General features: G+C 49.2%; 1 protein-coding gene across 7 annotated transcripts in view; it reads left to right on the plus strand.

The window, feature by feature from the left end:
* Nucleotides 1-21,173, plus strand: part of DAB2IP (DAB2 interacting protein) — a 247,409-nt gene that overhangs the window by 94,649 nt on the left and 131,587 nt on the right. For 6 of the 7 annotated variants that reach the window (XR_002102205.1, XM_019540978.1, XM_019540975.1 and 3 more), the window contains exon 3: nt 9,902-10,020. Coding sequence is in view for 5 of the 7 variants with exons in the window: in XM_019540978.1 (XP_019396523.1) it covers nt 9,902-10,020 (119 nt within the window). In the remaining 2 variants the exon portion in view is untranslated. Of the gene's footprint in view, nt 1-9,728; nt 9,815-9,901; nt 10,021-21,173 lie in introns of those variants that run through there. The other variant, XM_019540980.1, reaches the window with a different exon arrangement.

The raw sequence follows: 21,173 nt of genomic DNA on the forward strand, positions 1-21,173 counted from the left end.
AGAGCAGCCTGGCAGTCTGCAATGCACTAAACCACCAGGGAGGAAACGTTCTCTTACTGCTTATTTACTATTCCACTTGAACCTGCTCTATCTCCTGGTGTGCTGTTTGCGTCAGGAGCTGCTCAGTAATTGTGATCATGGGTTTCAGTGCACCAGACCGTGCCATATGGTGGGGAGGCAGCCCAGTTCTTGGGGAACGGTGGAGGTCGCTGGTTTGTTTGCATTTGAGGCTTGCTCTTTCCGCACACACTGCGCTACGTGAGTCTAGGACTCGGGAAGGATCGCAGCTTCACAGGTCCAAAGCCTGACTTTAGCCCTGCGTTAGTGATAGCAGAAGCGTTCCAGTCCTCTTCCCCCATCCGTGTACCCTGGAGGGGCCTGCTGCTAAAGAGGAGGGCTCTCCTTCACACCTTGAGTCTTTGCTCCTAGAATCACCATGAAGCTGTCAGATAGACTTCGTAGACGTTAGGGCTGGAAGGGACCTCGCGAGATCGTCGGGTCCAGCCCCCTGCCCCCGGGGCAGGAAGTCAGCTGGGGTCAGATCACCCCTGCAAGGAGAGCATCCAAGCATTTCTTAAAGGTCTCCAGAGTAGGTGTTTGCACCACTTCTGGGGGGGAGCCTGTACCAGACGGGAGACTCGGACGGAGGAGTTAATTAGCTCCCCATCAGCTGTTGACCCACAGACCTTAGAGCCCGAAGAGAGGAACCGGCAAGGGGCGATGATGAAGACCAAGGCATCTGCCTTGGCCGCTGTCTTCACTTTGCCTGGACTTTTGTTACAAAGGTGCACTGATGCTCTGGCCCTAGTTTGATACTAGTTCTTTGAGGAGAGAGCAGAGGAGTACAAAGCCCTGAGCTCCTTGGCCTCTTCCTTCCTTCCCCAGTGCAAGCAGAGACTGTGGGATGGGCCTGACCTGGTGAGATGCCAGAATAGTCCCTACAATGTGCAACATGCCTCAACATCAGGAGTTGCAAGAGGTTCTCCCAAGATCTTGCCAGGAGCAGGCTGCTGTGCCCATCAGAGAGCCAGTGTGGTTGTGCCTGGAGATCTGGTCTCACCTAGCACAGAAGATGGTGAAGCAGAGAAGAATGGTTTGGCATCAGGACAGTTTTCCCCCGTAGCTGGTTGTCTCCCTCTGACTCCCGCACACCAACAGGAAGGCTGCGGGGAAGTGCTTCTCGGCTCCAGTGGGCACCGCCTTCTGCAACGGGCTCTTCTTGTCGGGTAGATAACCATGGTTTTGTTCAGCAAGGTCACTCGTACTCTACCTGCATCACAAGTCCTGTATCAGTCATCCCCGATTGCCCAGCCTTCCTCCTCAATATTTTTCTGCCTTGTTTGGATATGAAATGTTGACCGTGAGATCGCTGCGGAACGGAGAACAAATAGCGCCGGGCAGGGCTGGGTTTGTTTTACTAGAAAAACAAAAGAGGCCAAATGGAAGCACTGGGTCGTCCTGGGATGGTGATTGCCCCTACCCCTCCCTGGCAGCGAGTCCTTGTCTTGTTCTGGACCCCTCGCTGCAATATCTGGTTGCCACTTCTGCGAACTGTCAGGCCTTCAGAGCTAGCCAGGAGCTTAATGGGTTCGATGTTACTCCTGGCCTTTCTGCAGGAAAAATAATGGAGATGCAAGCATAGGTAATGTTTGCCTGGTCAGCAACAGAGGGGGAGACAGCGGAGGTTGTGTACCTGGAGTTGCAGGTGCCAAGGAGACAGGGAGCTGCTTGCTGTGAGACAGCGGGGAGAGATGTACCAGGTGGGCATTGAGCAAAGGACTTTTTCAGGCTGAGGACCAGGAAGATGTTCCTGGCAGGGGAGGAATTTTTTTGGCAGCAAAATCCCTGGAGCGTTCTGCCTAGGGCGCTGGGGAGCAGATGGATGAAGGCTTTAGAGAACAGGCTGCAGGCACCAGCCCTGCCAGGGCTCTGGGAATGGAAAGGACAAGATGTGACCCGCTCGCTTTCCTCTGTGATTTGGTGAGACTTGTACCCACCTCCTAATTAACCCCCAACGATACCACTAAATGTTGCTCCAGTTTTCGTGCCCCTGGCCAGACCCAAGCCAACCCTTTAGCAACCTCTGTGACACGGGTGCTCTTTCTTCGTCTATTTTTTTTTCCAATGGACTGAGCTAAGTATTTCCAATGACAGTGCAAATTTGATTAATCTCCACCATAAAAGGGCATTGTTGCTAGGCAACGCTTAACAACACGCACTGTTTCTTGCATGCCATGAGTGTTTTTATGGCTTGGCTTGCAGGCATTGACTTTGTACTCCTGGACTGTTATATTCATGGCTGTCCCTGGGGGTCCGGGTACCTGGGCACAAGCTGGGCTGCAGTGCCTGGAGGAGGCAGGCCTTGCCCTCCCTTTGGGATCCATCGTTGGACACACCGAATTTTCTTGCAAATATTTTCCAGGCTGTTGGCTCTTTTCTTAATTGTGTGTGTGTATGAGAGAAAAGCTTTCCTTTTCCTCATCGAGATTTTATGAGTTACTGCACATTGGTGTTTAAGGATGCCCCCCTCTGCCCCATTCACCTGGCTTAGGAACCTCTCCTTCACCTCCATGAAACTTTCCTTTGTGCCCCAGGGGCTTGGAGAGGCAACTGAGTTTGATATATGGAAGTGTCACCACCACCAAACAGGAGGGCTTGGCCCCATGGATGCACACACAGGTTTTCAGGGATTACATGTCAGCCTCTCCTGATGAGTAGGTGCCTGCCTTTCTAAGCCCAGTAATGTTAAGGTGCCTGTTTCTTCTTTCCAGCTCTGACCCCTGGTGCTCTGTTGACTTGTGTGAAGCCCCATCTGCCTCCGCAGCAGCATCACCTGTCTTGATCAGAGCAAATTGGACATTGGCCTGCCATCTGAATCCTAGAGTTTGTCACCTGAGAAATATGCAGGCATGATTTCTGAGCTCAGCTCGATGGGAATTTTCCCCTGGGTGATGGTGTTTTCATTTCCTGGGTAGGGCTGCAATCGATATTCCCCATCAGGTACCCCAGCAGTGTGCCTGGGCAGAATGGCTCTTGAGCACGAAGAGCCTCTGCGTGAGACGCGCACGCCTGCAAAGGTGATGCGACAAAGGGTGCTTTTTAAATTCATGGTTTGAGTTCTTTATCACTTCCGACAGGAGCAGAATTGGAAGACAGTGATGGGAGAACAGCTTTTAACTTACAAGTTCAAATCAAAAGAGTCAACACTAATAAATTATATACGATCTATTTGAAAGGAGATGCACACACACACGGCACCCTCCAGCCCCCGCTTCCTATACTCTAAACAGACATGAAGGCATTTGATCCCTGAAGGTCATTGATCTACAAGAAATCCCTTGACTTGCTTGTATCCAGGAGTCCATGGCATGACTTGCCTTTGTTCTCAAACTTGCAGGATAAACTTTTAATGCCCGCTCTTACCCTGGGTTTTATCTGGTCTTTGTGCTCGCTGTTTGAGTCGAATGCAGACATGTTTTACAAGGCTAATGGTAGAGTTATGCACAAGATATCTTTGTCATGGTAACAAGAAAATAGCAAATGCTGCCCAGAGAAGAGCTTCCATTTTATTTCAGATTCTAAAGATAACGAGGATAATTGGACACTCACTTTTTGTTCATTTAAATTTAATAACATCTTGTGATTCTGTAGCATCTTCCATCCAGGGATCTCCGGCTGCGTCACAATGCAAATATTAATTACTTGCTGTTGCAACCTGGTACCCAGCAGTGCTAATTTTGGTTTTCCCTCATTCTCTAATGCCAGGATGAAATGCCAGAGGCTGGACTGTGCCACTTTACATTTCACAAAGCCACACCTTTTTTGTAGAGCCTGCCACATGGCATTCCCCAGTATAAGCTTGTGTTTAAAAGTAAGCAGCTGTAAAGGAAGCCTTTAGTTCTTGTCACGAAAGGAAATGTGGATGGGATGCTGGGCAGTTCACTTGAAACTCCAGACACCGTGCTGTGAGACGCGTGAGCTGTGCCACCTCTTCCTGCTGGCTTGCTAACTCTGAACAGCCCCATGTTTGACAGTCGCACGATGGGTTGAGGTATGCTGGAAAGGGGGAGGTCCTAAGCAATAGAAATCCTGCTGTAAACAGTCCCGCATGGAAACAGTTACTTGCATTTCAGAGTAACGTGGACTTGGATGTTGTTCTGGTGCCTTCGGTGAGTGTAAATGGTTCTGGGAACGGAGCCTTGCTTATGGGCAGAATATAGGGTTGGGAACAGACATTGCATAAACCAGCTTGACCCAAATCAGTTAAGTCTGGTACTGCATTCAGCCAGGTTTATCCCAAACCAGTTTCAGCTATTTTCAGACTGATTTATGTGCACTGAATGTCTGTTCTGTTACAGGTTTAAATCAGTTTATATGTAATATCTGTCCCTAGCCTAGGAGAGCATTGCTAGTATTCAGCTGTATTGGAGCGTGCATTAATTTGGCTCCCTTTTCAAATATAATCTGAAAGTTTAGCTTCACAGCATATAGTAGGGAAGGACTCTTATCCCCTCATTATTTACTCATAAATTGGGAGCACTTGGGAACCTCCATCATGTACTGGGCCACATTATGGTAGGGGCAGTGGAAACCCCAAAGTAAACGGTGGTTCCTGCCTAAAGAGCATATGGGCTCAGTAAGAAGTGAGAGACTCAGCTACCAAAGTGATTGAGCATGATATGAATTCAAGGTAGACACGTGCCTTCTAGGCTAACTAAATAAAATATAGAGAGAGCAGAAGCTTTCATAAACTGGAGCTCACTTCATCAGATGCTGTGAAAGGAAAAGCTCATGCTCGCTGTATCTCTTCTGTAGTTAGACTGTAAGGTGCATCTCTACCCTGCCTTCTGCCTGACTCCAGACTGACATGGATAACCACCTCTCTATGCTCATGATATGAACACCCAGAATAAATGAGACCCACCCCAGTTAAGAGACTTGCCCAAGATCGTAGAAAAAGTAACTTGGACTCGGATGTCTGCCCTGACCACAAAATCATCTCCGATCTAGAAACTGGGCATCCTGTGAACTGTCTTAGACCTCTGCCATGGCAGCAAGAGCTTATTAAGTTATGGCTGGCGTTTTGCTGTTTGCATGCCCATTTCTTTGTTACTTTGAGTAACTCATTTATTATAAAAAGAGGTTCACTCAGTGACATGGGAGTCGGAAGGAAATTCAAAACTTACTTAGATTTGACAAAGCAAAAATCAGACTACGGTTTGTGCTGCCCTCCAATCTCCACTTGGCTATGTCCATCTGGACTTGTAACGTGTCCAGTGAGAAGCACACGTGGAAGGACAGAGCTTCAACTTCTCAACGGTTCTGATAAATACCCCCTGTCTGCTCAGTATCCGTGTGGGATGCATGGAAATGCAGGTATTAGGTGAACCTCAGTTATGGCTTTATATAGTTTTATGTTCCTCTGGCTCTGAGCAGGTTATAAATACCAAGGTGGATGGACCAAGTGGTTAAAAAGAGAAAGTTCTCTTCCCCCATCTCTAATAAAGAGATGATATTTGATTTCATGCTCGTCTTCCTACATTTCTTTTCCTACCTATGGTGTCTTATCTGCTTATGAATGGATTTTGTCCAGCCGCATAAGGAGAAGGAGTTGAGATTTCATCAGCATTAACTGTCCTGTTTTGAAGTTGGCCTGTCTCATTTTCTGAGGCAGCGGCTGCTTCAGTGGATAAAGATAACAGCCACTCCTCAAAGGACCGCGATGCTTTTTTTTCCTCCTCTGGCACGCTGTTCTAGTTTCAGGCAGCTCCCCGGATTAGGACCGTTCTGTTCTGGGCTTGGGCTGCATGTGCGGAGACAAAGCAGGTAAAGCAAGGCCCTGCACTTATACAAGCTAAATCTCTTGGTTGCACAGCAGGGAACCGAGGCATCTTTGTATTTCTGGGTTAATGCATCTCTGTACCTGTGCTCCCTGCGCAGGCATCGGCCTGGGTGGCAGCTCTCTAGGCAACTTTGCATTGATATATGCATCTGGCCAGAGTCGGATGGATGCCTCTTTCTCAGGCAGCTTTTCACTGCTGTCCTAAAGGGCCGTAGTGATAGGACCAGGTCATCTTGTCTGTGTTGGACAAGAGTCTTCCTTGGTTGTACCTGGTCATGCTACTGCATGGTATGCCCAATGCTGCTTTTTCCCCACCCATCAAGCCTGGACAAGAGTCAGCAGGGGCAGCATCTCCACTGACTGCAGAGGAAGTGCTAAGCCAGATATTTGCAACCAGGGTGTCACAAGCTTCTTTCAAGGGTGCCACGGGGTGCTGTGCAGTGTTAGCACTGCTAGGGGTGCTAACATATTTCCCAAGATAAACCCAGAGATTTCCAACAGAAATTCACAGCTGTGGGCTTCCTGTGGTCTTTGCAACAGAAAAATTGCTTCTGTAGTCAAAGGAAGAGTGAAAGCTAGAAGCTAGCATTTTCCAGGGGGGGTGGAGGGGTGTCGAAGTCTAAAAAGACTCAGGCCTTCTGTGCTAAGCATTCATAGCATGCTGCAAGGCATGGCCCTGAGTTTGGTCCATCCTAACAGAGCCGTAGCCCTGCTGCCTACCGGAAGTGCCAAGCCAGGTGGCCCATGGAGCAAGTGGCGACTTGCTGTGGACACAAAGGGACATTGCTACTGAGATAAAGCAGCAGATTTCTGGAGGGGGAGGAAATTGTTTGCTGTAACTGTTCGGTAGCGTCGCAGCCTGCAGAGCCCACAGTGAATGACAGCGAGGGCGGGGGCTTCGAGACATGAGTTGCAGCTTCTCTTGACTTTCCCTGTGGCGGTTTCTGGAGAGATCCTGTTTGTGCGTTGTCTTGTGTATTGTGGCCTGCTAACTGTCTTTGTGCGTCTCAGCGTCATCTTTTTAAGGCGGTAGCAAAATGGGTCCTTGTGTTTGTTTCCTAGTAAATTCTCCCCATGGCGGGGAGGTAGGGTAGAAAGAGCCCCTGCTCCCCGAGGACTTGGTGCACGATGAGCAGCACACAAAGGGCAGTCAGACGCATTAATCGAGCTATTAGCACCTCGCAGCCAGCTGCAGTAACGCTAGGGAAGAGGAGGGGGTAGTGCAGATGGATAGACATTGCCCTGGTGTAGACAGTGGAGTCCAAGGTCACAAACAGATGCAGAGGGTCCCGTTGTTAGCTCACCGTGAAAGCACACCAAACACGCAAAGTAAGTAGCGCTGCCTGGGGCAGAATCACTCCTCTGTCCACGTCTGAGTTATCCACTCTGTAAAAATCCGGGAAGATAATAGCTCCCCACTTTTGCAGAGTTTCCTATCTATGAATGATACACACTCCATAAGTGAAAAGTGTTGTTATGGTGTGATAATTTACCAGCATTAAAATCTCTGACATCTCATTCTCCCAATGAAGCTGGCAATGAAAACTGAAAATGGCACAGTGTGAACTCCTTCTGGTGGCAATGAATGTAAAAAACAATGGGAAACAGAAGGGATGTAATGTCTTATTGCAATCTTAAATTCTAATTTCCAAGTCCTGCTCGACTCATCTCACAATTGTCAAGATGTGAAACGTTAAGATAGTGGGAGAAAGCCATGATCATTTGTTACAGAAAATACACGTTTTCCTCCCTCTCCATTCCCTGTCCAGAGTTAAAAGCTGTCACTGGATTTTAAAAATTGTCTGGATAATGTTATGACATATATTTCTAGCTAGGCTGGCAGAGATAAAAGCAAGCCAGTCTCTTGCATCCAGGAAAAAGCTGATTGCCATCAGAGTTGGGGAAGAATACACAATTGGCCAGTTGCATTTTTTCCTTTGGCCTAAACATCAGGCATTGCCCATTGCCAGTCACAGGCTACTGGATTTAATAGAGAGTTGGTCCGATTCGGTGTTGTAATCAAGAGAGCATCGCTGCATCTTTCCTCCAAGGGAAGAGCAAAAGGAATAACGATGCCAGGAAGACTATATGACATGGCAAAATGATTCCTCCTCCTCCCCACAGTAGTGCGAGGAAGGCAGCGAGCGGACAAGATGAAACCGCCGCACGGACCAAATTCTCTTGACTCCATACACGGGTGACTCTCACCTGTTGGGTGTAATGTCCTTGCCTGCATGCTGGAAGGACAAGACAATGAAGAGTAATATTGGCAAGTCAGGGGAGAGTGGTAGGGGCACAAGCAAGCCTGTAGGCAATGGAGGGAACATAAAATAAGGTGAGACTTCATGAAAAAGCAGATCCCAGGTTTACTGCTCCCATTCCTTTCTGCTTCCCAGTTCCATCAAGGAAATGCTGCCGTGGCTTTTCTCACAATCCAAAGGGTTTTATGGAAAGGCCTGGGTGGTCTTGAGCAGCAATTTGTGTAAGGTGAAAGGGCTCCAGCATCATCTCCTTTCAATCAGGCCGCTGCATCTGAAAACATCATTTGGTTTGTGAGTACGATGTTGCTCTTCCTTGGCCGCGGGGCAAGTCAGAGACACTTTGGCTCTGTGTCTCTGGGTTTCTTGACACTTGCGAAGTAGGGAGTCCCTTTGGGGCTAGGAGCTTGCACGTGATGCAACCGCGGAGAGATCGGCTCTGCCCCATGGACGGGGTGTGGAGGGCAGTGGGTGTCTCTCTGAAACTGGACAAAATGACGAGTTGTGTGTGGCTACGTGGGATGTCGTTCTTCTTGCCAGCAACTTCTTCCCCAGGGGCGGGGAGGCCTACGGTTGCATGGAGGAGACGGCAGTGCAGATCCAAGGATGGACTAAAACATCTTGTAGGCTCAGGGCCGGGACGGATTAGGGGCCTGGCGCAGCTACCTGCGTGAAAGGGTGACGGGGTTTTTGCTCCTTTTTCCTTGTGCACGTGAGAGTGCCTGTGTGGGCCAAGCAGGCTGCCCCCCCCTTCGGTGCACGAGGGAAGCCCCCGGAGGGGTCTGGGCTCAGACTGAGAGACAGGCTCGGTCTCCGCTAGAGCAAGAGCTTGCCAAGCTGTTGGTCTCCTGAGGGACTCAGCCACCCTCTGACTGCCTGGGCTCCTCTCCTTGCATTTTTGGTCCTTTCTCAAATGCTGCATTGCTTTCCCAGACCACCCTGCCTGGACCCCGTAGCCCATTCTCATGTAAGTGCTGGGCACCATGGCTGTGTTGTTTTTTTTTTATGGCCTTACTTAGCTGAGAGATTAAACGTGATGTTCAGATTATGTAGGACATTAACTCCGAACAGTAAGCAAAAAAATCCATTAGCAGCCCTGCTATGAAGATGTGGAAGGCTAGCTTTGCTCTAAAGCACTGCGGGAACCACAGCTTCAGGTGGAGGTGGGACGGGGAGGCTGCCCAGCGTCCATCCGTCTGTCCAGCATCGGGCTGCTCTCTCCTCGGGAACTGCACGTTTCCGGGCTGCAGGAACGGGGGGAGGATTTTTTACACAGACCCCTTTTCACGTAGCTCCGTGGAAGTCCCCTGCCCTGGCTGGGGCTTTGCAGGCAGGTGAGTCCGCGCTCATCCGTCTCTTCGCGCCGGTCCCCGGGGCGAGTCCGTGCGGGGCCTGGCGGGCAGCCCGGGCAGCGGTGCCAGGTAGAGCCGGACAGGACCCCGAGTCCTAGCTTTGCATCTCGCCAGGAGTTGCAGCGCGCTCGTCTTGTCTCTCAGACAGTATTTTCATGTGAGCTGATGGTTGCCAAGGTAACGGAGGCTTAGGGGAGTCTCGCGTCGACGTAGCTCCCCGGCCTCCGCGAGCGGTGGGAGCAGATGTTGGATGGAGTCCGCGGAGCCGGGGCTGACAACAATGAGCGACGCTTGCAGCCGCTGCAGATGAAGGGAGCTGGGGAGAACAATTTGCTGAGCCGCGCTTGGGTGTGAAGCAGCAGGTTCAGGGCTCGTGCTCTCTCCCCCCCCTTTTTTTTTTTTATTTGATTTTTTTTGTTATAATTTAGTATTCTTGTCTCACCCCACAGGGGTTCCTCAGCCGCCGGCTTAAAGGCTCCATCAAAAGGACAAAGAGCCAGCCCAAGCTTGATAGGAACAGCAGCTTCCGGCACATTTTACCTGGCTTCAGGAGTGTGGACAATGAAAGGTAAGAGGACGCTTCTGTGCGCGGGCGGCCGTGCGCGTTGCATGTGGATGGGAGAGAATGAGGGCATTGCTTTTCCTGGGCTAGCTAATGTGCTGCACACATTGCGTTCGGAGCAAGGGCCAAATATGCAGTCGAGGTTGGTTTGCTTCATCTCAGGAAGGAGGAATTTTAATTTGCTGAAGTGTGCGCTGTGCAAATCCCCCCCGCTTTTAAAGCCAAATAGCATGTGGTCAGGAGCCCATCGACTCAATGTTTTTTGTTGTTTGGTGGGGTTTTTAATAAATCCTGCACCAGCATGTAAATAGCACGTAGCTGCAGCTGCTGAAGCCTAGTGATGTGGATGAGGGAGGTGCTTGCAGACTGTGCTACATTAAGCATTACTGGGTCACACACTCGGTGAACAATAATATTTAACAGTATCAGCCGTAATCTCCATAAATCCTCTTACCTTTCCCGGCCCTGGACCCCCTTCGATTCACTGGGCTGAATTCTCAGTGTGTGGCTGGGCTGGGTTTTTTCCCCAGCTGAGATATGACAGGATCTTTCAGTCGGGAGAGGACGTGTTGCAGGGACCATGCGGAGAGATCGGAGAGCGACCCGGGCTGGCTAGCGGGGAGGCAGATGGCCAGCAGAACGAGAAGGGGCGAGCTCCGTTTCTGATCTGTACTTCATCCGGAGCTCGGCGAGGTTAGAAAGCAAGATGGCCCTTTATCTGCTCTGTAAGTGTATGTGCGGGAGTGTTTCTCTCCCTCGTTCCCCCACACACAGTGACGCATATTGTCTCGCTCAACTTATTTGTAAGCTGGCACTCGCAGACCAAGGTCAGAGTCGGGCCGGTCTGACTCCGTTAGCAGCCGCAGAGACGAACCAAATGTTTGCTTGCGAGAGAGGGACCTTTCGGCTTCAGTGCGAATCTCTGCGGGGTGTGAAACAATAGTAATAAAGTGCCAAGAAAACGCCTGGCGTGAAAAACAGTGAAGACCAGACCTGGAGCAGGATGTAGACGAGCGGCTGGAAATGTGCTGTTGCGGCTCCACCGTGGCCCAGGCGTTGCTTTGGAAGCCGCCGTGGAGGCGTTTCGGGTTTAAAAGCTAGTGGCAACTTTCCCGTTGGGTTTCATGTGTGTTGGGGGGCGGGGGGTGGAGGGTGCCATCATGTTTCGAAGCCCCCGGATGCCAGCCGTCCGCCTGGACCTGTCTGTGGTGGGGCTGGTATTTCCTCTCTGGATTGTGAAAGTGAAAGGCTTGTGCTGGGCAGCGCAGAGCAATATTTCAGAGGCGGCGCGGGTTCGCTGCCTCGGCTGGGATTTTTGCACAGGCTCTAAGTAGGGCAGCGTGTTGTGCGTGGAGCCAGGCGGGGATCGCTGAGGCGTCAGGGGATGTGCCTGGACAGCGGCGGCTGCTCTGAGCAGGAGAGCTGGCAAACGTGATGCTGCCTTCTCTATACCTCCAAAATCGAGCGGCAGGCTTGTTTCTATATGGGAATCGGCTGTTTCTGGCAGCTTGGCTACAGCCTCCGAGATGTCACCTCAATTTAAGCCTCATGACTTGCGTGCCCTTTCCCTTTTGTGGATAAGTCTCTCTTGCAGGGCAAAAGTGCCAGGGCTCCCTGGACATTAGCCTGCTCTCGGTTTGACCCAGCCCCACCGCAGCCCTGGTAGTCGCAGGGTCGCCGAGCGGCCGTTGGAGGCTTTGGGAGCAGATCAAAACGGGCAGGGGAGATTAAAGGTGGTATTAGCTAGCTCTGAGCACCACCCCGGGGATTTGTGTGCGTGTGAGCTGAGGAACCGAAAACTAAAGCCTTCTGTTGGTGCAGGTGGCACTTCTTAGCCTTTGTGCTCTCCCACATGTGTCAGGGTCCGTTAGACGATAGCTTTATTTTGATCGCTTTGAGAGCAGGGTCAGATGAACAATGTAAGCAAATAACATTTCACATAGGCTGCTGGCTCTTGCAGAGGTGAAAGAAAGCACATGGCAATATCTGCCAAGCCCTTCGGCCACACCCCAAGGGTTTTGTTGTGACGGTTAACCCTCCTGAACACCCCCGTGTGTCCAAAAAATGCAGGAGGTGGGGTTTGGGATGTACGCATTTCAGACCACGCTTCCTCCGTGGGTTTTGTGAAATGCAAGACATCCTTCAGAGGAGCATCTTGTGATTGTTGACTGCACCTTGCATCCAGGCGGCTGCTCCCCGATTTCCGTTGTGTATTTGCAGTAACTGTGCACCGTTTGTGGGTGTCAGGACTTCCCAGACTTCATACAGTGAAGAGGTGCCCTGACAAAAAAAGGAGCAGCGAGATGCATACGCTTGCAATCTGTGCGGCTGCAACGTTTGGGATAGTAGATTGTGAAAGATTTTCTTACTTTGCTTTTCTGTGTCGGGACCTGTGCTGGGAGTTATGCCTCTTCGCTCCTTTTCTCCTTTGATTCTCACAAATCCTGCCTATCCAGCTGCATGCAGCGTGTGTGGATGAATAGATAAAGTGTGTGCCTATGCATATACTGATAGCCAGCTAGGAGACGATCCATGCATGATACGCATATACAGTGAATGCAGGCAGATCTAAACGGATCTACCATATGTATTTTTTTACTGAGGAGGATCTGGAATAGTGCACAGGGGCAAACTTCAATAAATGATGCAAGTGTAAAAGCAGCAAGGGGTGAATTACTGGAATAGGGGGAGAGTGTGAGATTTATTACAGAATTAAAAAACCAAACCAGACTCCATTTTTGAACACAAGACATATTGGCAGGGGGTTCACTGATGCTGGGGCAGAGTTGTCTCGTTAATTTGACATCAGCTGCCTGGCTTTTTCAGATTTCCTCTTGGTCAAGGAGAGCTGCTTGGGCACTGCTTTGAGACGGCTGACAGTTTGGAAACGTGTGCTCCTTCATTGCCCGGGGCTTACATGGCATATACCAAGGTTGCCATTTCCGCTTCTGCTTCCACTTCCGTTTCCTGTCCACATTGCTATTGCCAGGCATTTATTTGTGAATTTAGACCCTGCTGTGACCGTGTTTGAAGCAATGGAAGAAGTGCGAGGAAGTATATTTTAGTAAAATCCTGGCCAACGGTAGAATATCTGACAAATCCAAAGGCCTGGGTAAGAAAAGCATACCCTAGCTAGGCAGACAAGGCATTGATTTGTAGCAAAGGCTTCCTGCGTTCCTCGCCCTGCTGGATTTTGCATTGGCGGGGAAGCGGAAGAAGCAGCTCCCGCCTGCTGTTCTGTAGGTCTGGAAAAGGTGTGCTGAGGGGATGTCAGGTCAGGTAAGAGCTTTGCCTAACAGGCCAGATTTTGCCATTTTTATTCACCCTCCCTAGCTTGTTCGGCGAGAGACCCTGTTGATCTCAGTGGGACAACTGATAGTGTATGGTAGCACTACCGATCGTGAGCCAGCGTGGCATGATCTGACCCAATCTGAACATTAGGCTGGCACAATCAGTTTGTAAAAATGTGAGGGCTAAATGAAGTCTGTGGAAAGAGCTCTCCTGTCAATTTGTTGGCTAGTCAAATTGCTCATTAGAGCTAAAGGAGGGTTCATTCAGTTAAAGCAGCTGTTTGTTAACAAGGTTTCCTGCCTCTTGATTTATTACCGTGGCTGACAAAGTTTTATCGTGGAGTGCCGAGTGTTCATCTTCCTAGTGGCCTCTCCAGATCCAGCCACAAATCAAGGATTTGGCACATGGCTGTCCTTAATTGGACCCACATTTCTACAGTAAAGTACGTGACAAAGGACACTGTCGAGGACAGATTTGGGAGAGCGGAGCTGGAAGACCCAGGGAGTTGGTTTGCTGTGGTCGTTAATGACTGGTCCTAAAATATTTCTGATGACTTTTCCAACATTGACCTTTTAAAAGCATGTTCTGCAAGGGACCGGGAGAAGAGTTTGTGTGGGATTTTTAGAACTGAAGTTTATAAGCAAAGGGATTGATCCTGCTTCCTCTGAAATCCATGTCAAAAGTCCCCTTGAGTTTTATCGTGAAACAGGCCTTCGCTGTAGAGGGGAAAGCTATCTTGTGTTTTCCTTTGTTCAGTGTAATGACTATTGACAGCATCCTGAAGACAGAGCTTTACCTTGCAGGACTGGCTTGACAGTCTCCGACTTCAGGAGCAAATGATAGTCCACAGCTGCTGGGTGGTCGTTTAGTGGAGGGTGGGCCATGGTGGTGGGAAGCTGGATTTACTGGTATGGTCATCAAGAAATTGAGGACAAACAGTGCCCTCTGCTAACTGGCAAGGCAACCAAGCTTGCTAACATCAGGGCAGGCATGCTTGGTCTGTCTTTGAGCTGAGTTGCATTAAAAATGGAAATAATTAACCATCTGTTGGTGTGCGACATGCCTACAGCTTTCATCCTGAGCAGAACAAGCTGTCATGTCTCCTGATGAGGGTCTATGCAAGTCCCCCATTTGGCCACTGAAGGATTTTTGGAAACGTTGTTGTTGTCACAAAGATCACAGAGCAGGGTCTCGTCACCATAAAGAAGGATATTTTAAAAGATCACCCCGTCCTAGTGCTGGCAAAGACGCTGCATCGTCAGCAAAGCCGAGGGAGGTTTTCTGTGGTTAGTACAGACACGGCATAGACAGAAGTACCGTGAGTTTTGCACCGCCCTAAGCTGAAGAAGCCATCCCGAGGGGGACAAGGTCTTCATGACTTGTCCCAGCTTCGCACGTGAGCTAGCAAGGCCGCTGGGGTAGCTCATATCTGTGCATCCGCCTGGTTCTTGGGACCTACAGTAAGACCTGCCCAGCGCCTTCGACTTAAACCACCGGAGGGCTGGTAATGATACCGTTCAGGCTTTCCCAGGTTAGGGTGAATTCAAAGTGGCTCCCCAGAGGCGAAACAGGCTGAATTTCTCTTAAAGGCAGACTAAACTATAAGCACATGCTAGACTTTTATGTCAACAAGGGGAGTCACATTTTAAAAAGGAAGAACAAACTTCAGAGGTAGTAAATCCCCATAAAAGACTAACACGTAGATGTGGTTTTATTCCGAATGGGTCCCGGGGGGGTTCATGGGCTTTGGGGGGCATGCCTGTAAGGGGTTCGTCACTGGAGCTGGGACTTTTGGCTGGGGATAGTTTTTCTTTTTACATACATGGATCATGGTGATTTAAGGGGTAGCTGCAGCTAAAACTCCACGCAGGACCAAGTCCCTTGACTTCTCACCCCATATTTCCTATCTGCAGCTTAGATTTATATTTACCTCACTGGAAGCTAGAAACAGGCAGGCGCTAGGGCAGTTTAATCTTCATTGCATGAATACTCTCAGATTTTACTGGCTTGGTGATACGTAGTTTCTTTCTTTTTTAATTTTTTAGCTTCATTTTTTCTGGCTCTTGTTATTCTGGGATAAACCCTAAACTGTGTAATTACAATATTGATCTTTCCTGAAGATACTATTCTGTGTGTGCCTGGAACTCATTTAAAACTGAGATGCTCTAAATTACTAAGGTTTGTGATTATTTTGCAAGTTTCTCTGCATAATTCCAGGAGATAACACTCCATTTATGCTTTCTCTTGGCAACATGAAAGTCGGAGCATATGGCCAATTGTTAAATGAGCTTCAGTCTTGGAAGGGATACGGTGATGAATTAATAGCACCAAAGACTTGCACTAGTGTTATTCTCCCCCCTAATTTATTTTCTCTATTAAAGCTTTTTATTTGCTACCCCCAGAGGGGGAAGTCTGTGTACAACCCGTGAACTACGACATGTCTAATTCCTAGTCCTATGCTAGAGAGGTCAGTTTTGTGGGTTTTCAAACACTCAAAAGGCTCCTTTCGATCCAGCAACGTATGATGTATATCATTTTAAAAATCTGCATTGGGTTAGTAAGCTAAGCTTATAATAGAAATCGTTTTAGATCAAGTTCTTGTGTGTTTACTCTTCCAGAATATTATAAGTCAAGGTGAAATTAGTTGGGCTTGATGGGAGTGTGGTGGCCTCTGCCCTGGCACTGCAAAGTCTCAGAAATTCATTTTATTTCCTTTGCAAAGGGATGATTCACAAGGCAAAACTAGGCCACCGGCAGACCCCAGAATGCATGAATGGCTTTCAGATCCGTGCTAGGAAGTGCGATCAGTGCACTTTCTGTCTTTGCTACCAACTTCAATAGCATTAGCCGGTGAGGTTTTTCAGGTAGGTACAGTTATAAAAGCAGGGAGCCCAGTAAAGAGTGGACTAAGCCCTGCAAACGGGCCCACGGTTTTCATGATGACAAGCCTACTTCCAGCAGGCGTTGTTGAGGCTGTCAAACGTGGTGGGGCCCTGCGTGGAAAGCATTTAGCCCTATCGACAGCAAGGGTTTGAAATGCAAAATATAATTTTTTAGGACAGTAAGGAACAAGGAGGGTTTGGCAGATAATAGGGCCTGTTTATCATGCACTAGATAGTGTCAGCTCCCACCCTCCAATCAGCGAACAATAATGTGGCAGAGATTCAAGGACAATCACAAGATTGCTGGCCTCCTATCCTACCTGCATTTATTTCAAGGGAACCTTGTCTTGGAATATGCAAATCAGCCTTTTAATGTGATTCCTTTGCAAAATATTTCTCGAACCAGAAAGTTAATTACTGGTCTCTAATTAATGGTTATGTTGGAAGGCTGGAGCAAAATGAACAAGGGAAGAGCTTTACAGAAGTACAGGAGGGGACGCTCTCTCTTCTCCACCGAACACATCACGTTGCTCGTATTTGGTTCTCGTGCTATTAAGTAAATGCAGAACGTGGGTCCTCAAGTACTAAAAAAGCAGCATTGTTCTTAATAGGAAGGAGTTGTTTGCAGCTTGATTTCAAGGAGCCCTGAATCAGAAACAAAGGCAGTCCTTTGTAAGGAAGAAATGCAAATCGTCAGCTGTGTAAGATGCACTAAACTTCTCCTGCACCGGCAGCCTAGGTTTCTCCCATGTCGACATTGGCATTTATTCCCCTTTGGAATCGATTTGATGCTGTGGTTAACGATGGATGACGGGGGCACCTCTTGCTTAAGTTAAGTTCCTGGTTGGAGATTCATTGAGGGAGCGCTGCGTGTGGAATTGGCAGCTTCATTCTTCACGAGTAACGGCTTTGGGAGCGTTTGCTGTCAGGGTGCTGGGGAGCGGAGATCAGCCTGGTATCAGCATTGTGCGCCTTTAGTTTTTTTTGACTAAGGGAACCGAGTGCTGGCGGTAACGAGCTTGGAAGGGCACAGATCGGTGCTCTTGTCGCTCCTCATAGGGACACTGTTTTTGCACGACTCCCCTCGGGCAGTACAGCACCACCCTCTGCTAATGCCAGCTAATAACCTCGAGAGAAGCCGAGACCGGCTAGGAACAACAAGGTGCTCTACCAGATCTCCCGAGGCAATGGTGGGTTGTGCGTCTTCCCCTTGTTAAGGTGGCACTGCCTAGGTGTGTGGGTGTGCGCGGGCGCACGAGCGTACGCCAGTGATGGGTGTCCGAGGGAAGCCTGTTTGACATTCGCACACAAGCAGGTGGGCGCTTCCTTTCCATTCCTCGCTCGGGTTGACTTCCTGCTCCGACGGGGAGTTTATAGCTGGTGCATTTGAGTAAAAGGCCGGGTTTCTCTGTAGCCCATTTTTCAAGCCGAGCTAGATTATCCCAGGGAAGGAAGAAAAACAAATAAGTGGAGGCGGTAGGGGGAATTATTCTCCCAACCTCCCCTTCTGCTGTTTGTCTCCTTTCCAATTTCCTAGCAGCCCAAACAAAGCGGTGCTCCGTGACCCCATGGGGTGCCCTGCTGACACTTTGACTTGACTGGGAGGCATCTAGCAAAATGATAAAAACCCTTCCTACTTCGCCATATGCAGTGCGACTGTGATAATTGGCTTCACGCATCTTACAATTAGCTTGAAAAAATATGGTTTGCATCCCTGACCTTCTCTCCGTAAGCAAGGCCATTGTTTCAGTGTCCTGCTTAATTACAAAATATAGAGTTGTGCGAGGATATAGATGATACCCTTGTATTGTTGGCTGTAATTTGATGAGACATCATAATGGGGAGTTTTCATACCGAGGGCACCGAATTAGCGTAGCGTGAAGCTACATTTCTCCGAACCCACTGAACAAGGGAAAGTTAATTCTTTACTCTAACTTTTGCACATTTGTAATCAAAGCATTGTATTGCAGCTGCAGATGGCTTGCCTCGGACGAACGTTTGCTAAGTAAGTCCAGCGGCGTGCCTTGTTCCTGCAGTGAGGTATCTGGTCAATTCATGCGTTGACTTTCCTTTCCTTTTACAGCTTTAAAAATGTTGACCAGACCTGTAGTGCACTGGACTTGAACTGCTACTGCCAGGTCTTTATTCAGCCACCAACTGGCAATGGTCTTCTCTTACCGTACATCAGTCCCAACCTGGAGGGTTAAAAGAAGTTAAGCCCATATCCATCACTCGTTTTGTCCTCTTCCCTTGAGCTAAGAGTCCAAAGCAGGCGGTTGCCAGTGCCGCTGATGTTTTCCTTGAAGTCCTCTATAAAATGAATTTGCTTTTGGTACAAACCAGAGCATAGCAGTGGCTGGCTTCGTTTTTTGTTGCTTGGTTTGGGTTTATTAATCTCGACTCTGGTAATAAACAAATTTGCTTTGAATTATTTTACCTGCCTACACGGGCAGTCAGGGGCATTATTATTTATGTTAATAAAGGTGAAAATTACAGAAGAGGAGGACTTCATAAATGATTCCCCAGAGCTGCAGGGGTGGAGTAATGTAGCTTCCCCGCACCATAGCTCTTGCAAAAGGCTTTTGTCGGTCTTGTATTTCTCCGTTAATTGGTATTTTTATTTTGGTTTTAAATTTCTACCCGGGGCCCAGAATCATGCATCATCCCGCATCGTGCATACCTCCACGGTTATGCTGCTCCTCGCACTTCGCCCAGCACGGTCCTGTCTGAAAACCAGAGTGTCTTTCGAATGACAGGCGGGAAGACGGAGCACTTCCAACCTCCTAGCCCTGCGGTTTCTCCACGGGAGGTTGAGGCGGGCAGTCCCTCGGGCATTCGGCTAGACCTGTCTAGTGCTGTCTCTTCCTGTTGTCTTTCCACCCGGCTGAAGAACAGAGCGGTCGGCCGTTTTGGAGCCTGTTTGCAAACCCGCCGCTTGGCCTGGAAAAGGGGCGAGCGTTGTTTACACCAGTTTCTGACAGGCAACTCCAACGGCTGCTTACACGCTGCATCAGCTTAATGATGAGGGATTATTTCCGGTGTGGTACACGACCAGCAGGAGGAGGCTTCTTTTGCACTGCTTCCTTCCCCGCGCCGCGCCGCGCACGTACAGCCAAGCCATGTGCTGCCAGCTCCTCTCGAATGATCTCATGTCTAAACAGTGGTGCATAAAGACAGTATCTGCGGAAAGAAAAGGAAACCGGCTGGGGGGAGCTGGGCTTTTGCCCTTGTTTGTGTAACTTCTTGTTGCCGGATTGCATCTGGACGTCTTGAGAATTACATTTGCCAGGCAAAGGTTCGACCGTGCCTGGTAGCATTTGTATACGCAGCGCATGCATAATCAGATCGTTATTTTACTGATGGCAGTAGGCAAGCTGGCGTTGTGCTAAACAGGTGCCGTGCATAACGGGATAATGCAGCAGTTAGGATGAGCCCTGGGGACAGCCAACAGGCCTTGAGCATCCCAAACCTCAGGTTCGACCCCTCGCGCTGCCGCTGGCTCTGTGTAGCCTTAGGCAAGCGGGTCGCTTTGCTGACGTCTGCCTCTTTGAAATGGGCTGCCTACCTGATAGGAGGGGCCGTGTGGCTTTATGCGTCAGATTTTGCCTTGGTTTACCCAGTCATTTCAATTGGCAACCTCTGCAGAATTTGTGAGCACTGTGCCTGTCTGGTGTGTGTGTGTGTGTGTGTGTACACTGTATTAAACAAATATACCCCTGGTCACTTGGTCTGGCTGGTGCTTGTAGCCATGCTACTAGCTGACCCTGCAAAAGGAGGCAAACCAAATAGCATTTTAATAGCATGATTAACTCTCAGGTTGTTGTGCAGTGCCTCAGTGGTGGGAAAAGGGGCAGGTGTGTTCTTGACCCTCCTGGGTGCCCTGGGAGGTTAAACCAGTTGCAGCAGGGGAACATTAGCAGTTCTGCCTCCTTCTCTTCCAGGGGTAGTGCGGGGAACTGCATCTTGAAGAGGCCCTGGCTGGAGCCACTGGGAAGCAGCTAACTGGCTGGATGAGTGCATGAGCACAGCATCTTAGCTCAGGGCGTGTCTACACATTCATTAATGCGCATTAGTTACTGCACATTTCGTTCCATACTTGTTTAATGAAGTACTAACGCAATGTGCAGTAACTACAGTTAGTGTGCAGTAGTGCCGGCGCACAGGTTTTTTGTGATGCTTACTGTGCAGTAGCATATTAGCATGGTTGTTGACTGGCATACTACTGCACGGTGTTATCAGGCTACTGCGCAGTGAGCGTCTCGTGTCGACCGCCCTCGCAGTGGTTTCTGAAGTCCATGCGGTTAGCAGAGGTGGGGTGAGCTGGGGCTCTACCCAACAAGTCAGCCAGGCTTCAGTAGGGCATCTGGGCTGCAGCCTGCCCCACAGATGTGCTGGTGCTGTTGGTGTACTTGTGCCCCGGCAGAACAGCACAGGGGATGCTTGCCCATGGGCTTGTGCCCTCGCACAGCAGAGCTAGAAGCCATTTTTTGCTTGTTTTCAGGCATTTATTTTTAATTAAAGCTTGAATTCCTCAGAACCTGATGCTTTGGTAATTAATTACTCTTAACGATTCCTCCGCCTCTGCCGAAACCCCAGCTCAGCTTTGTCCCAGTCCTCCTCTCATTTGTAACCCGGGCACTGCAAACATTATTAAGCTTTGCAAAATTATCCAGTCCCTGTTGCAATGATCGTGGGTCTCAATCTCGCTGTGGTCCTTCTCTGTGAATCCAGCCATGGCAAACGTCTTGCCCTTTTGGAGAGAGGGGATGCGTATGGTCAAGTTTAATCTCGTTGTTTTCTTCTCTGTTTAAATTCCACGGGACCTTAATTTGTGCGAGGGGGGGGGGAAGAAAAAAGTTGCAAATGGAAATCTAGCAATTGAGCCGGGGCTGTGTTTGCAAGCCTTTGTTCAGGCTTCTTCCAGAAGACGCAGATGCTTGACATGTATATCTTGTTATCCAATTTCATATAGCGGTGGCCACGCAC

Source organism: Crocodylus porosus, unplaced genomic scaffold (genome assembly GCF_001723895.1).
Source record: "Crocodylus porosus isolate Cpor-Errol unplaced genomic scaffold, CroPor_comp1, whole genome shotgun sequence".
Taxonomy (NCBI): Eukaryota; Metazoa; Chordata; order Crocodylia; family Crocodylidae; genus Crocodylus; species Crocodylus porosus.